This window comes from Heliangelus exortis, chromosome 7, assembly GCF_036169615.1.
Source record: "Heliangelus exortis chromosome 7, bHelExo1.hap1, whole genome shotgun sequence".
In the NCBI taxonomy this organism is placed as follows: Eukaryota; Metazoa; Chordata; class Aves; order Apodiformes; family Trochilidae; genus Heliangelus; species Heliangelus exortis.
The window spans coordinates 6,039,866-6,053,513 of record NC_092428.1 but is presented as its reverse complement, the minus strand read 5'-3'; the positions used below and the strand labels follow the sequence as shown (position 1 = coordinate 6,053,513).

Here is a 13,648-nt window from a genome sequence, read left to right as displayed (position 1 = left end):
CACAGTTTTCTGACAAAGAGGATGCACAGCGCTTTCTGGTTTCATATATTAACCACTACCAACACGGACCCTCCTTTCCTAATTAAAATCAAACTCCTCTGGTTTTAGCAAGTTTGAAGAAAGCATTATGCATTATGCCCTGTGCAGAGAAGAGCTGATGTCCAGCACAGGACAGCATCAGCAGTCTTTGTCAGGTTTCAGAACTTCAAAGTCTTGGCCAATTGCTGGTATACTGTCCTACCTGCAGGCCATTTCTCATACCAAGGTGGCAATGATCAATAAAATAAACAAACAAACAAACAAAAAAGACATGGAACTCCACTGGGAAACCAAAGCAGTGAGGCATTATTAAAGCTCTTGATAGCATTTTGGTTTTAATGGTACCATTTCAAATTGCCATGCAACGAGGAACTAAAGAAATAAATTCTGGGTACTAAGTATACATACAGCAGACAATGGGGAGATGCTAGTTTTGCTAGATACATGAGCTCAAGACCAGGAGAAAGATGCCTGACTATGCATTTAGCTATGCTGGTATTTCATCTTCTTCATCAGATCTGCCTAGTGTCATCTGGACACTTCATGACTCAGTTTCCTCAACTGTAAAATGAGGCTATGCTTTGAGAACTCTGGTTTTGACACCATGGAGTCATCTTCAATCAACAGGTTTAGAAAAACACCAGCCATGCTCTGGTCCTGCCATCTATCCATAACACACTATCTCACTCAGCAAAGATTGTTATTACAGGGATGGGGAAGCCACAAGCTCTGCTTCACACAGGACTCCCTAGACTTTGGAGAGCTGCAAACCCTTTCATGTAGCAGTCTCCTTCATGCTTGCTGTGCACCCACCACAGATGCTGCACATGGTGCCAAAGACTTCAGCCCTACTCATCCCTGATGCTATGCAGTTTTATGGCTCCTCTTCCCCTCCATGCTCCACCTACAACGTTCTACTACTCCTGCTTCACAGCTGTGAGAAATGCTGTTATGTTCTGCGGAAAGAGATGCTTCCCCTCTACACTTACTTATTTAATGTTGGATGAACACTAAAATAATTGAAACCTCAGCACTAACCCTCTTATCACTGGAGCTGGGGCAAGCAGTCACAGAAGAGGGTTTAAGCACCTCCCAATTCAATCATGACATGCCAGCAACGTGCTCATGGGCAGCTACTGCAGCTCAGATGACAAGCAGTAAATTGTTACATCAAGCTGTCTGGATCATTTCTGACTGCTGATCCACACCCCCAGGCTGCTTTGGATATATTTGCTGGTGTTTCATAGAGTTTCAACCACTGAGGATTATCCTGTTTCAGTGAAAGCTGAGAATCTAGATGGACAATACAGAGCTCTGCAGCCCTCTGCCCAGCCCAGCCAGCCCACCAGGCCCCTCCCCCCCCAAAGTGCCACCCACCCTGCCTGAGAGGCTGCAATTGAAAAAACAACTCCCAGAAATGGAAAATAGACAAAGAGGCAGTAAAAAGCTGTATCAAATAACACGAACACTGGAAAACACCCAGTCCACCCTCTCCACACACAAAGCACTGGGGTAACAGCAGCCAGATCCCACCAGCTTATCAGGACATCACAAGGCAGAAGAGCAGATTTGGCAACAGCAGCTGCCGACCAAATGTGTCCCACAAAGCACGGCACTGCTGGAGGCAGCTGCCCTCATCTTTACAGCAGATGTCCATCCCATGATGGCTTCAGTGTCTGATGTGACATGCTCCATCATCAACTGATCTAAAATAGAGCAGATCCCATAGACCTTATCTCAATCTCCTTCTCTGTGGCCCAGCAGGTGGGGATGCAGCCAGAATTAATCCAGTGAAGATGAGGAGCCGCCCTTCCTCCCATCACTTACACTTCCCCCTGTGCTGTCCACTTGCACGAATCCTGGACGAAACATGGCTTCAGCCACAGGGAAGCTCTTTTCCCACTGCTATTTCCTTCTGCCTGTACTCTCTGCACATGCTGCATCCTCAGCAGCTGCTCCCTTGCCTACTGTGGCTCTCACCACCCCTACCCAGCAGCACCAACTCTTCTTCCCAGTCCTTGCTGGACTCCGCCAGCATCCCACTTGTTCTACACCAACCACTTCAGCATCTGAATTCAGATTGTTTCCAACACCCTAATCCATCATCCAATCCTCTCCCAACCTTCTTTCAGACTATACTACACCCTCACCAACCGAATGGACTTCCAGTATTGCTCTCCATCCTAACCAGATCCTTCACAACACCCAAGACCCAAATTCCTCCCTTCAGTCTGCACTGGTCCTTGTAAAAAAATTAATGTCTCTCCTCTTGAACACTTCTTTCCTCCCTGGGTCCTCTCTCATCAGCATAAAAATTCCACTTCCAGCCTTCCCTCAGTGTATTAACTCTTCTTTTCAGTGCAGACTGTCCCTCATTGCCCTAGCCCCTGAAAGAAACCCCCCAGAGTACACAATATCCCAGCAAACTATCCTAACCCACCAACGTTGACCTGGTGTTCCCAGTAATTCACCAGACTGTTTATTCCCCCCAAAGTGGCAGGCTTCTTTTAGCCACCAAGTATCAGGCCTCAGCCCTACCCACCCCTGAACACCCAACTCCTTCATTCAGACTTTCACTGCCATGACAGAACTCCCCTTCCAAGGCTGTTAATCAACAACTATCCCTTCCAACTCAGCAAGCTCTCCTATAGCCCCCTCAACTTCTGCAGACAGGATCCAAGCCCTAGAGTGGCCCCCTTGGCTGGAATTGTCCAGTGTCCCATTACAGCTGCAGATGCTTCCAGGTCCTCCATACTACTCAGTCCCTGAACACTGTCCTCCCCCCTTGCCAGGCTTCTCCAACATTCCTTCCCTCCTCAGGTCGAGTGGGGCACTGCTGTCCTGCACCCCAGCCCTACAGATCACCCAAACATCCATCATGACTTCTACACCTTGACTGAATCCCGTCCCAGCATCTTCCTCAAAAACTCCCAGTCCCTGCCAGAACCTGACTCAACCCCCTTCTCCAAGCTCCCCATACCTTTAAACCCCTGCCAGGACCCCAGCCCCAGCCACGGTCTCCCATGGCTGAAGGCCCCAAGTTTACACCATACCCAGCCCTACCAGCACCCTGGTTACCCCCAGCCCACGCAGACTCAGGGCCTCCATGCCCTCCTGAGTTGATGACCCTGGCCTACCAGAGAACCCAGGCGCCCACGCTCTCCCCGCGTGGGCACCCCCGATCCCGGTGACCCCAGGCCTGCCTGACCCCCGGAGCGGGTGTCTCCAGCCCTCACGGCCCCAGGCCTGCCAGAGCGCCTACCGTGAGCCCCGGACCGCGCTCCTGCACCGCGGGCGAGTGCCTCCGGCCCGCATCAACCCACGCTCACCCGCGGAGGCCTCCCCCAACCTCAGGCCTGTCCGGGCCCTCAATGGGGCGCCGCCGGTCCTCCGCTGCCCCTCGGGCCCCATCGCCGTTCCGGCCGCCCCCCGCCCCACTCACCATCCTCTGCGCGGCTCCGGGGTTACCATGGGCAACTGCGTCACGCACACGCCGCCGCTACGTACAGCGTCAGCGCTTCCCGCCGGACGTACGGAGCGTGACTGCGGCCGGCGGGGAGGGGCGGAGCCCGGCGCCTCTGCCACCTGGAAGCCCCGCCCCCTCCAGCGGCCCGCGTGCGCAGAGGGAGCCACCCACACCGGGTGGGAGTGTGGGGGGAGATGGGCGCGGCCGCTCGAGATCCTGTGATTGGCTGGGGGCGGCCACGCGCTGGGGGCAGGTAGGGGCCACGTGGGCAGGAGAAGGCGCGCGAGGGGCCTGGGGACTGCAGGTAGGGACACGTGAGGCCGCGGGGCGGGGGCGTTGCCGTGCGCTGCGCTGTGTGCGCGCTGTGTGTGCTGCGCTGCGCTGTGTGCGCGCTGTGTGTGCTGCGCTGCGTGCGCTGCGCTGCGTGCGCTGCGCTGTGCTGTGTGTGCGCTGTGTGTGCGCTGTGTGTGCGCTGTGCGTTGCGCTGTGCGTTGCGCTGTGCGTTGCGCTGTGCGTTGCGCTGTGCGTTGCGCTGTGCGCTGCGCTGTGTGCTGCGCTGTGCTGTGTGTGCGCTGCGCTGTGTGTGCTGCGCTGCGCTGCTCTGCGCTGCGCTGCGCTGCGCTGTGTGTGCTGCGCTGCGCTGTGTGTGCTGCGCTGTGTGCGGTGCGCTGTGCGTGCTGCGCTGCGCTTTGCTGTGTGTGCTGCGCTGTGTGCTGCGCTGCGCTGCGGTGTGCTGCCCTGCGCTGTGTGTGCTGCGCTGCGGTGCGCTGCGCTGCGGTGCGCTGCGGTGCGCTGCGCTGTGCTGTGTGTGCTGCGCTGTGCTGTGTGTGCTGCGCTGTGTGTGCTGCGCTGTGTGTGCTGCGCTGTGTGTGCTGCGCTGCGCTGTGTGCGCTGCGCTGTGTGCGCTGCGCTGTGTGCGCTGCGCTGTGTGCGCTGCGCTGTGTGTGCGCTGCGCTTTGCTGTGTGTGCTGCGCTGTGTGCGCTGCGCGTGCTGCGCTGCGCTGCGCGTGCTGCGCTGCGCTGCGCTGCGTGCGCTGCGCTGTGTGCTCTGTGCTGTGCTGCGCTGCGTGCGCTGCGCTGTGTGCTCTGTGCTGTGCGCGCTGCGCTGCGCTGTGTGTGTTTGCTGCGCTGCGGTGTGCTGCGCTGCGGTGTGCTGCGCTGCGGTGTGCTGCGTTGCACTGTGTGTGCTGCGCTGCGGTGTGCTGCGTTGCACTGTGTGCGCTGCGCTGTGTGCGCTGCGCTGCGCGCGCTGTGTGTGCTGCGCTGCGCTGTGCTGCGCTGTGCTGTGTGTGCTGCGCTGTGCAGCGCAGCGCCAAGGGGGCGTGCAGTGCAGTGCAGTGCAGTTCAGTGCTGTGCAGTGCAGTGCAGTGCAGTACAGTACAGTACAGTGCCGTGCTGTGCTGTGTCGTGCCGTGCCGTGCCATGGGGGTTCAGAGCCACGTAGTGCTCTGGGGGACGTGCAGTGCTACTGATGTGCATTGTAGTGCAGTACTACTGATGTGCAGTGTAGTGCAGTGCCGGTGCCATTGGACGTTGCTACAGGAGCGGCTGTGCAGGCAGTGTTCTGGGGGGCACGCAACACAGATATGGGAGCATGCATTGCGGTGCCACAGCGTGGGACGCACAGCTCAGTGCAGGGGTAGCAGTGCCATGTGCACAGGAGAAGGGTGCAGTGTAATTCCCCCGTGAGGAGCACTGGTGGGGCAGGGCAGGGCAGGGCAGTGCAGCCCTGTGGAGGGGGGCTGGGCCCTACGGTGTTGTGATGCACGGTCCCAGACCAAGGAGGGGGTACCGGGTGCCTGGGGGGGGCAGTGCAAGCAGGGGGTCCCCATGCAGGGAGGGCAGCATGTGAAGGAGCAGCCTTGCTGCAGCATTCAGCTGGCAGCCTTGGTGCAGGAGGCTTCTGGGCTAAGGGCTGCTGAAAGTCCAACTTTCCTGTTAAATATAAACCTGCCATGGCTCTTGCCCTGTGAACTGCTCCTGTGGCAGTGGCAGGCCCAAAACTAACAGGCAAACAAGGCAGGATCCTCTGAGCCACCTTCTCCCGCTGCCCAGACCTGTGCCAAAAATGGCCACCACCCCCCTTGGCTTCAACATCGATGCCCCACGCTGGAACCAGAGCACCTTCATGGGGCGCCTGAAGCATTTCTTCAACATCACTGACCCACGGACTGTGCTGGTGTCAGAGAAGGAGCTGGACCAAGCCAAGGCCCTGGTGGAAGGCTGCAGGTGAGGGGTTGGGGTGCAGCCGTGGAAGGTGCCATCCCTGTTGCCCATGGTTGTATCAGACCACCCTGTGGGGATATGAGGGGATGGAGGCAATGGTTCCCCAGGAGGCACGCTGGGATGTAACATCTGTTGGAGGCAGTTTTGGGGGAGTTTCCCAGGCTTCTCCCAGGAGCCTCAAGCTGAGACAAGTTTCCTTTACAGCAGATGTTTCCTCTACCTTTCATGTTGGGTGCCAGGGGCACTGTGCCCTGGCAGTGCCAGGTGCCAGTGGGGCTGCTTGGCACACACCCTGATGGGCTCTGGGCTTGCAGGGCCGGGCTGGTGCCGCCGGGAAGCAGCCAGGAGCAGCTGTTCTACGCCAAGAAGCTGTATGACTCAGCCTTCCACCCTGACAGTGGTGAGAAGATGAACCTCATTGGGAGGATGTCCTTCCAGGTGCCTGGGGGCATGGCTCTCACTGGCTGCATGCTCCAGTTCTACCGGTGAGACCCTGGGGACTCCAGGCTAGGAGTGCAGCCCTGACATCCCCCAGCCCCTTGAGTGGTCCCTGAAGGATGGGGCACAGCCATTCTGCCTATTCCACTCCTGAGGCATGCCCATGGCTGCTGCACCTGTATCTGTCCCATGGCCAAGCCCTGTGTCCCCATGCCCTGTCCCTGGTGCCCAGCCTGTGGTGGAAGCATCATGAATCCTTCCAGCCCCCAGCATGGTCATGCTTTGTCCTGAGCTCTCAGCTTAGCTCAGCTCTTCCCCAAGCCCCTGTAATGATTAACATGGTTAAGTCCTGCACAGCTGCTGCTTGTGCTCTGTACACACATAATGGCCCCAAAACTGCGAACCAGACATGTTCCCAGGCCAGACTACTCCAGCATCCTCAGCCCACACCAACAGCTTCCTGCATTTCCCTTCTGAAATGGCTGCTGAGAGGGTGAGCAATCCTGTCTCCACTGCAGAGCACATGTAGGACAAACAATGTCTCTCCCAGTGGATCCCTATATCTATTTGCTGGACTGGTTTTCCTGTTGCTTGTGAGGTTTAGCCTGGATAGAGGATTTCCTAGTGTTGATGGGTCACCCCCTTCCCAGCTCGTCTCTACCTACCTGCATCCCAAAGCTTGCTAAGACCACACCAGTAGGAACCCAGACATCCTGGTCATCTCCAAAACCACCTCTGTTCCTATGTATCCCCTCCTTGCCACTCCCATTGTCAAGGGTTTATCTCAGCCCAGCAGGATGGCTGCTGCCCTGCAGAAAGCTGGATCTCCCACCCATGGCCGAGTGCCTCTCAGGGCTGTGGATCCTCCTCTGCTTCCTGAAGCCCTGCGGCAGCCAGGACTCCTGGGGTCATTTCCCAGCTGTGCCTCTGGCTTATGGCTTTACCACAGTGCTTCAGTTTCCCTTGGGAGACACTGGGAAAAGGGTATTGAGGGCTGTTACCCCACCAAGCCTGCCCATGGGCACTGGCTGGGCATCCCTGATGGCCCTTGGGTGCTCTCTCATCCCCTCCCTCTGCAGGACAGTGCCTGCTGTGGTTTTCTGGCAGTGGATGAACCAGTCCTTCAATGCCATTGTTAACTACACCAACCGGAACGCTGCCTCCCCCATCTCTCTCAGGTGATTGTGCACCCGCATGGGATGGGGACCCTCTGTATCAGGACCTTCTCCATAATGATTCCCCGTGCCTGATCATGAAGGATTAGTATCAATGAGTTGGTGTTTCTTTTCTCTCCCTTCTTTGCAAATGGCTCTCCAGGCAAATTGGGGTAGCTTACATCACAGCCACCAGTACAGCCCTGGCCACCGCAGTGGCACTCAACCTCTACACCAAGGTAAGCTGGAACAAAGCCCAGGCGGGGCAACTGGCTTCATCCTGCCCTCCCGAGCTGACTCCAGCCTGTCCCCACAGCGAGCACCCCCCTTGCTGGCCCGCTGGGTGCCCTTCGTGGCTGTGGCTGCCGCCAACTGTGCCAATATCCCCATGATGAGACAACAGTAAGTGCATTGTGCAGCCAGGGTGCTTGAGGGACCCAGTTCCCTCTGAAGGCAAGCTGGTGGCAGCCAGGATCCTGCCATGGTTTCCCACCTTGGGGGCTGGATGGGGTGAGAGGGCGGGAGGAAGGTGACCATAGTCATGGTGCTGGGTCTCTGGTGGAGGCTGCTGAGTGGGGTGGCTCAGCCTCTGCCCAGAGGGGGATTTTGGGCTGAGGATAGCTGTTCTGGGGTCTGGGATGAAAGATCCCTCCAACCCAAAGGTCTTCTGTATGTTGTCATGGAGGAGCCCACGGTCTATGATGTTCTGGTGCTGGCACCCCCATGTGGAGATCTGTGTCTGCTGTTCAGGATCCCCCGCAGGTTACAGCATAGGCAGCTGGGGTACTGTATGGGGGACTGTCCCCTGGCTTGGCTGCAGGTCCCAGGAGGGTGTCTGTCCCCTGGACAGCCGGACCCTGTTTGCAGCCATGCCCTGAAGATGGCAGCATTGGCTGTGCTGGGGATCACAGCACCACGGGGTGTACATGGAGCCCGCTGCCGTGGGAGAGGGCTGGGGGCTGCCAGCACAGCACAGGGGACACCTTGGCACCCCCTCACCCTATTGTTGTGCCCTCCTCATGACTCCCCGGCCATCCTGCCCACCCCTCACTGCTTCCTGTCACTTGCAGGGAGATCATCAATGGGGTGACAGTGACAGATGGGGACAACAATGAGCTGGGTTGCTCCAGGGTGAGTCTCAGGATGAGGGTCTGGGTCAGGGCACAGTGTGGTGGGGTGAAGGCTCAACCACTGCTCTTTCTTGCAGAGAGCAGCAGTAAAGGGTATCGCACAGGTTGTGGTGTCCAGGATCACCATGGCAGCACCAGGCATGAGTAAGTGTGGGGCAGGAGGGTGGGGGGCCGGACCAGGGGTTTCCCTGTGACCTGCCACTTCACCTTCCTCTGCCTCAGTTTCCCCCTGTGAAGAACAGGGAAGGTGGCCCCACATCCTGGGTGGTGTGTGGTCTCATCTCACTGGTGGAGCTGGTTGCACCATCCTGCCATTCCCATCAGAGCCTCCTAAGCCCTCAGCCTTCCCCATAACAACCCACAGCCTGGGGGGATGCGGCGTCCTCCCATGGCACCCCATGAGAACAGGGCCACTCTCTGGCCCTGGCTCCTTGCCTCATAGCTCCACATCCCTTTGCCCTTCTGAGCCCCTTGCCATGCCACAAGCCTGACAGGGACAGGAGCATGAGGAGTACGGAGCATGCTGCCTTGGTGATGGAGGGATCCCTTTCCATGCCAGATCCCTTTTGTAAGCTAACATCCAGCAGCCCCCAGGAAAACCCATCCACTTCCATGGCCTCTGGGAGGAGGCTCCTGCCAGGGCAGCCCTGCTGGCTGGCTTGTGAGGGAGCCCTGACCTTTTCTCTCTGCAACTAGTTATTTTGCCTATCATCATGGAGCAACTGGAGAAAATCCCCTTCATGCAGGTAAGCCCACCTTTCTACTGGCACAGTTTTCCATGTGGTGCCCCAGCCCTGCTCCCCTGCTGCTGGCATGCTGGGCATGAAATTATGGGTTGCAGACTGGCTTGCCTTGCCCCCTGTTTGAGTCACCAGCACACCAAAAGTCTCTCGGGTGATATGGAGAGGCTGTGGGAAGGTGGCAGGGATTGGTGGCACCCCAGAGGTTTTGGGCATTCAGGCCTCTCGAAAGGAGAAGGCTCTCCACACTCTAAGTAGGGCTTGTGGTGAGGCTGGGGACTCACTCTTCGCTCTTCCCTTTCAGCGGATCCGGGTTCTCCACGGGCCTCTGCAGGTGCTGCTCTCTGGGGGCTTGTAAGTATCTGCTTGAACGCACAGGGGTGCCCGGAGTATGGCTCCAAGAGCTGCTTGAAACCACCCCAATAAAAAAGGCTTATTTTGCAGCAGCGGACTGAAGAGCTGCCTGCCTTTCAGTCTGGGCTTTCCCCAGTTACTGGGAGTTGCAGGGTGTGAGTGGAACCTCTTGGGTTGAGACCCCTGTGGCTGGAGGGCAAATGGGCTGCAACTTCCAATACTAACGCTGGGCTCTTCTCTGTCCCACAGCCTCCTGTTCATGGTGCCAGCAGCCTGCGCCCTGTTCCCGCAGAGATGGTACCTTCCCCCTCCTGCGCGGGACCCTGGGAGCCTTCCTCCTCCCCTAGCTCTTCTCTGCCCATTCCAGGGGGAGATGCGATGGGCACCCGCCCTTCAACCCGAGGCAACTCCTGCCTCTACATGTTGGTGCCCCGGGCAGCAGGAGAGCGTGTGTCTCCCCTGCTCTGAGAACTCTGTGCTGAGAGCATTGAGACCTCCAGCCCCATGGGCAGCTCTGACCCCCCTGCACTGGGAACAGTGGATGCCAGGGACTGGGTGGTGGGCCTTGACATGAGCCTGCAAGATCCCAGGGACTGCAGGGACCTTGAATGGCGATGGGAAGGGTGGGCCTCCTTAGGAAGGAGGATCCTGGGTCTCAGTATCTGTCCCCTCTCCTCACAGCTCCCTTGCACTGGCTGACCTTGAACCGGAGCTACGTGACAGCATCGTGGCCAAGCATGATGACAAAGTGCCATACGTGTATTTTAACAAGGGACTGTGAATGAAGACTACCTTGGGAGCCATCGCACCCCTTCGGCCCCCTGCCACCGCCAGCCACACATACCCTGAGCAGGGCTCAGAAGCACAGTCCAGCCAGACCTGCCACTAGCCCAGCACTGTCTCCTTCCCCCAGAGCGGCAGGGTCTGGTTCTGCATGCCCAGCTTGCAGCACTTTGGCTTGTCCTAAGCCTCCCCCATTCTGCTGCTGGGCATGTCCCTGCACCCCCATGTCCCTCTTGTTCTGGGCAATGGCTGTGTTTCCAGTGCCTTGCTTCTGCCCTGTATAGGAGGACCTGCCCAAGCTATCTGAGCCTCATGCAGTCATTGGACTTGGTCCCGCAAGGCACCAGGCTCTTCCTTGGGGCTCAGAGCACATTCCTACCTCCAAAAGCAGGTGCCTTGCAATTGTTCCAGGAACCAAATCACATTGATGCCTTAAATCACAAGAGTGGCCTCTTACCAAAAGCTGGATCGTGCCTTGGCAGGCCAGAAGGAACCTGTCCCTTTGCATAGAGAGCACTCCCAAGTCCAGGGACCAATGCCTGGACCATGTCTCAGGTTTGCAATTGCCACAATCTTGGAGAGAAATAACCAATTGTTTTTAAGCTGTAACTCTTACATTCCTCTGAGCATGAGAGCCAGCCATCACTCCTGCCTTGCATCTTGGTAACACCAAAGACCTGCAGCTCTGGGGGACAGTCAACTTGTTGCTGCCCTGGACAGGGGGAAGGAGACACAAGAGTAACAAAGCTGTTGAGGCATTAACTCAGGCTATGAATAGCAGCACTAAAAATGACAGAGAGGAGGGTTGAATAATAAAATGCGATGATTTTTTTTTTCTTAAGAGCTGTAGTTTCTGGTTTTGGTATATCTCTGGGTGTCTTGTTCCCTGAGCAGGGCTGGTATGTGGTCTTATGCCTGCCTTGAAAGGGAAAAGTTCAGGCTCTGTGGCTGAGCAGGCACCACCATGAAGGGCAGCACAGGGCCTTGGAGAAGGAGGAAGAGCTGTGAGCTTCTGCAAGGACTGGCATGAGCCCTGAAATCCTTGGGCATCCCATGCAGCTTTCCTCAAGGGGCTCATGGGGCTGCAAATGGTTCTGAGGCAAGTGACAAAGGGAGGTGACAGTGCTGTGCTTATGGTGGTACTTGTCTCACTGGGGGGACTGGGGAGGTTGACAGTGGGTGATTCTTCTATAGCCATAGGTGCTGCTTGTCTTCTTGGCCTGGTAAGTTTGCATGATGCTAACCTGGGTCTGCTACATGGACTCTACCACCTTAAAAAAGAATGGCTTCAATTTGTTGCAGCCTGCTCTCACAGGAGGAAGTTCCAGGCTGAAGTCCCTATCCTCAACCAACTCTGTCCACATTCTTAGCTGGCTGATGAGCATCCCTTGGTTGAGACAAGCATGTTCCTAACCAGCCGTATGATGCAGCTGCCCTGCATCAGCTGCATGTCTGAGTGAAGACACAATCTGCAGCCAAAGGGCTTTCCTGGTTTTAACCACTCCACTCCTATAGAGAGAGCAACCAAACCCATATAATGTCCTACTTGAAGGGCCAGACTGTATCCACAGCAGTTTTGCTTCTGTCCAAGCAGCGACAGACAGAAGATAAAAGTCTTCAACTGCATGTAGCTACAGCTGGAAAACTGCATGAGAGCTCTGAAAAAAGCAGGAAAATGTTCAGACTTGTGTATTTGTTCCCTAGGCATTATTAGATCTCTTGTTAATGTGCAATTAAAATAATAGATAAGCACGTGAAATTAAACATATGTCACTCCTTTTGGGGGTGGAAAGAAGCCACAAGGAGACAAATCTGTTTTTCTTAGACTCCTGAGTTATCAGGCTGCTCTTAAACTGCACCTGAAACTACTTTCAGCACTTTCAGAGAGGTAACTGTACCAGCCTGGACTGTAGTTTGGTCCAGGGTGCCTCTGGCATGCTCAGAGGCACAGTGATGCTTGTAAAATAATGTGCTGAAGCACCCTAAAACTGCCCTTCCCCGTCTCATCAGAGCCACAGTCCTGCTGGTACCCCTTCCCGTGTTAGAAGTGTGCAGGGGGCCTGGAAGGGCAGGGAGCTCTGTGGAAAGTGATGCCAAGGCAGCATCACAAAAAGCCAAGGGTGGGACCACAGTGGTTTTGTCATTCCTTTTTTCGTGTCCCCAGCCATACTAGTGGGGCAATGGAGCAGGGGGGACCCTCTGAAGAGCTATTGCTATCTTGTACCAGCACTCCCCTGCCCTGGGGAGTGGCATGTGGTTCAGCTTATTCCTCTTGGCCAGAGGAAGAGGGTTGCTCTGGGCTAGGAGGATCAGCAAACCATCGTCAAGCCAGACCTCCCTCATCAACTTATGAAAATGGATTCCTGCTTTGGATTGATGCTGATTTATGCTAGCTGAGTTTAGCTCAGAGAGGTTTCTAGGTTGTAGTTGGAGTCTCCCCCACTGGATCCAAGTCAACTCAACAGCTCAAATCACTCCTGAGTCAGGATATGGTCACTGCAGCCAGTGCTTGCCTGCACCCCCCAAAACCACAGTAACTTCCCAGCCTGCCTCTATCTAACTGGGGAGCAGAGGGGTCCCAGCCAGGCTGCAGCCAGCAAGTCCCCACGCTGCCAAGGGTGTCTCTGGCCAGCCCTGTGTCCATTTCCCATTAATGCAACAGGAAGGAAACCTGACTGCTAGGAGTCAGAGCTGGACTCATGCCTGTTTGAGAAGAGCTGCGAGTGTTAATTGCTCTCCAGCAATGAGTCACACCTGATGTGGGCTTGTCCTGTGCTCCCTAACACTTGCTGCCTTCTGCCTGCTGTGCCTCTAATTTCAGGGCTAGCTAGGAACAGGAATAAAGCTTCTTTAATAACTGTGCATGGCCAAAATGCTATTATTTCAGGATGTTTACAAGCTCCCTTTAAATGATAACCAGATAAAAGATGTCATGTTGGACTGCAGCAGAGCCTGAGGAGAGGCCGGGAGCTATGGGAAGCTGGGGGTCTCCTCTGAGGCATCAGCAGCCCAACAGGCAGGTTTGGCTGTCTGCTTGCTCCTCATCCAAAAGCTGGTGGAGGATGGTGAACCAGCTGTTTACAGAAAGAGAAGCAAGCAGGGTGCACAAGCTCCTGTCAGCCCACGCCAGTGGCAGGCAGGCAAGCTGATCCAGCACGGTTAGGTGTGCCCACAGTACTGCCCTGATTGAAAAATGCCAAGGTAGGATAAGCTGCTAAGTTGATTTTTTTTTTCCTGGCTTTTCCTCTCATGTTACCTAAGCATCTGATAAATTTTGTCATGCCAAACCAGCAGGAAGGCTGTCTGGTATGTGGGGAG

At 56.0% G+C, this 13,648-nt stretch overlaps 3 protein-coding genes across 11 annotated transcripts in view; 1 reads left to right on the top strand and 2 right to left on the bottom strand.

Annotated features, from left to right (window-relative positions):
- ARL3 (ARF like GTPase 3) overlaps positions 1-3,618 on the bottom strand; it is a 31,192-nt gene extending 27,574 nt beyond the window's left edge. For all 4 annotated transcript variants that reach the window (XM_071748386.1, XM_071748388.1, XM_071748389.1 and 1 more), the window contains exon 1: positions 3,482-3,618. In XM_071748386.1, the coding sequence (XP_071604487.1) occupies positions 3,482-3,484 (3 nt within the window). In that variant the 5' untranslated portion in view covers positions 3,485-3,618. The remainder of the gene's footprint in view (positions 1-3,481) is intronic.
- Positions 1-13,648, bottom strand: part of C7H10orf95 (chromosome 7 C10orf95 homolog) — a 237,984-nt gene that overhangs the window by 210,362 nt on the left and 13,974 nt on the right. The window lies entirely within an intron of this gene.
- On the top strand, positions 3,683-11,171 carry SFXN2 (sideroflexin 2). 4 transcript variants are annotated; one of them, XM_071748378.1, is made up of 12 exons: positions 3,685-3,758; positions 5,561-5,734; positions 6,046-6,216; positions 7,249-7,347; positions 7,487-7,562; positions 7,640-7,725; positions 8,394-8,454; positions 8,531-8,597; positions 9,150-9,199; positions 9,498-9,547; positions 9,797-9,844; positions 10,229-11,171. In XM_071748378.1, the coding sequence occupies exons 1-12, from the start codon at positions 3,700-3,702 to the stop codon at positions 10,326-10,328; spliced, it is 1,041 nt and encodes a 346-aa protein (XP_071604479.1). In that variant the 5' UTR covers positions 3,685-3,699; the 3' UTR covers positions 10,329-11,171. The 4 variants fall into 4 exon arrangements, with proteins under 4 accessions (XP_071604482.1, XP_071604479.1, XP_071604480.1 ...); XM_071748379.1 differs by having other exon boundaries at positions 3,722-3,809; XM_071748380.1 differs by lacking the exon at positions 3,685-3,758 and adding an exon at positions 4,875-5,171.

Bases quoted from the DNA above. Each gene is read 5' to 3' on its own strand.
- SFXN2 (XM_071748378.1), top strand. From the start codon at position 3,700: ATGGGCGCGGCCGCTCGAGATCCTGTGATTGGCTGGGGGCGGCCACGC. The intron at 7,726-8,393 runs GTAAGTGCATTG...TGTCACTTGCAG, and splicing joins ATCCCCATGATGAGACAACA to GGAGATCATCAATGGGGTGA. The intron at 8,455-8,530 runs GTGAGTCTCAGG...TCTTTCTTGCAG, and splicing joins ATGAGCTGGGTTGCTCCAGG to AGAGCAGCAGTAAAGGGTAT.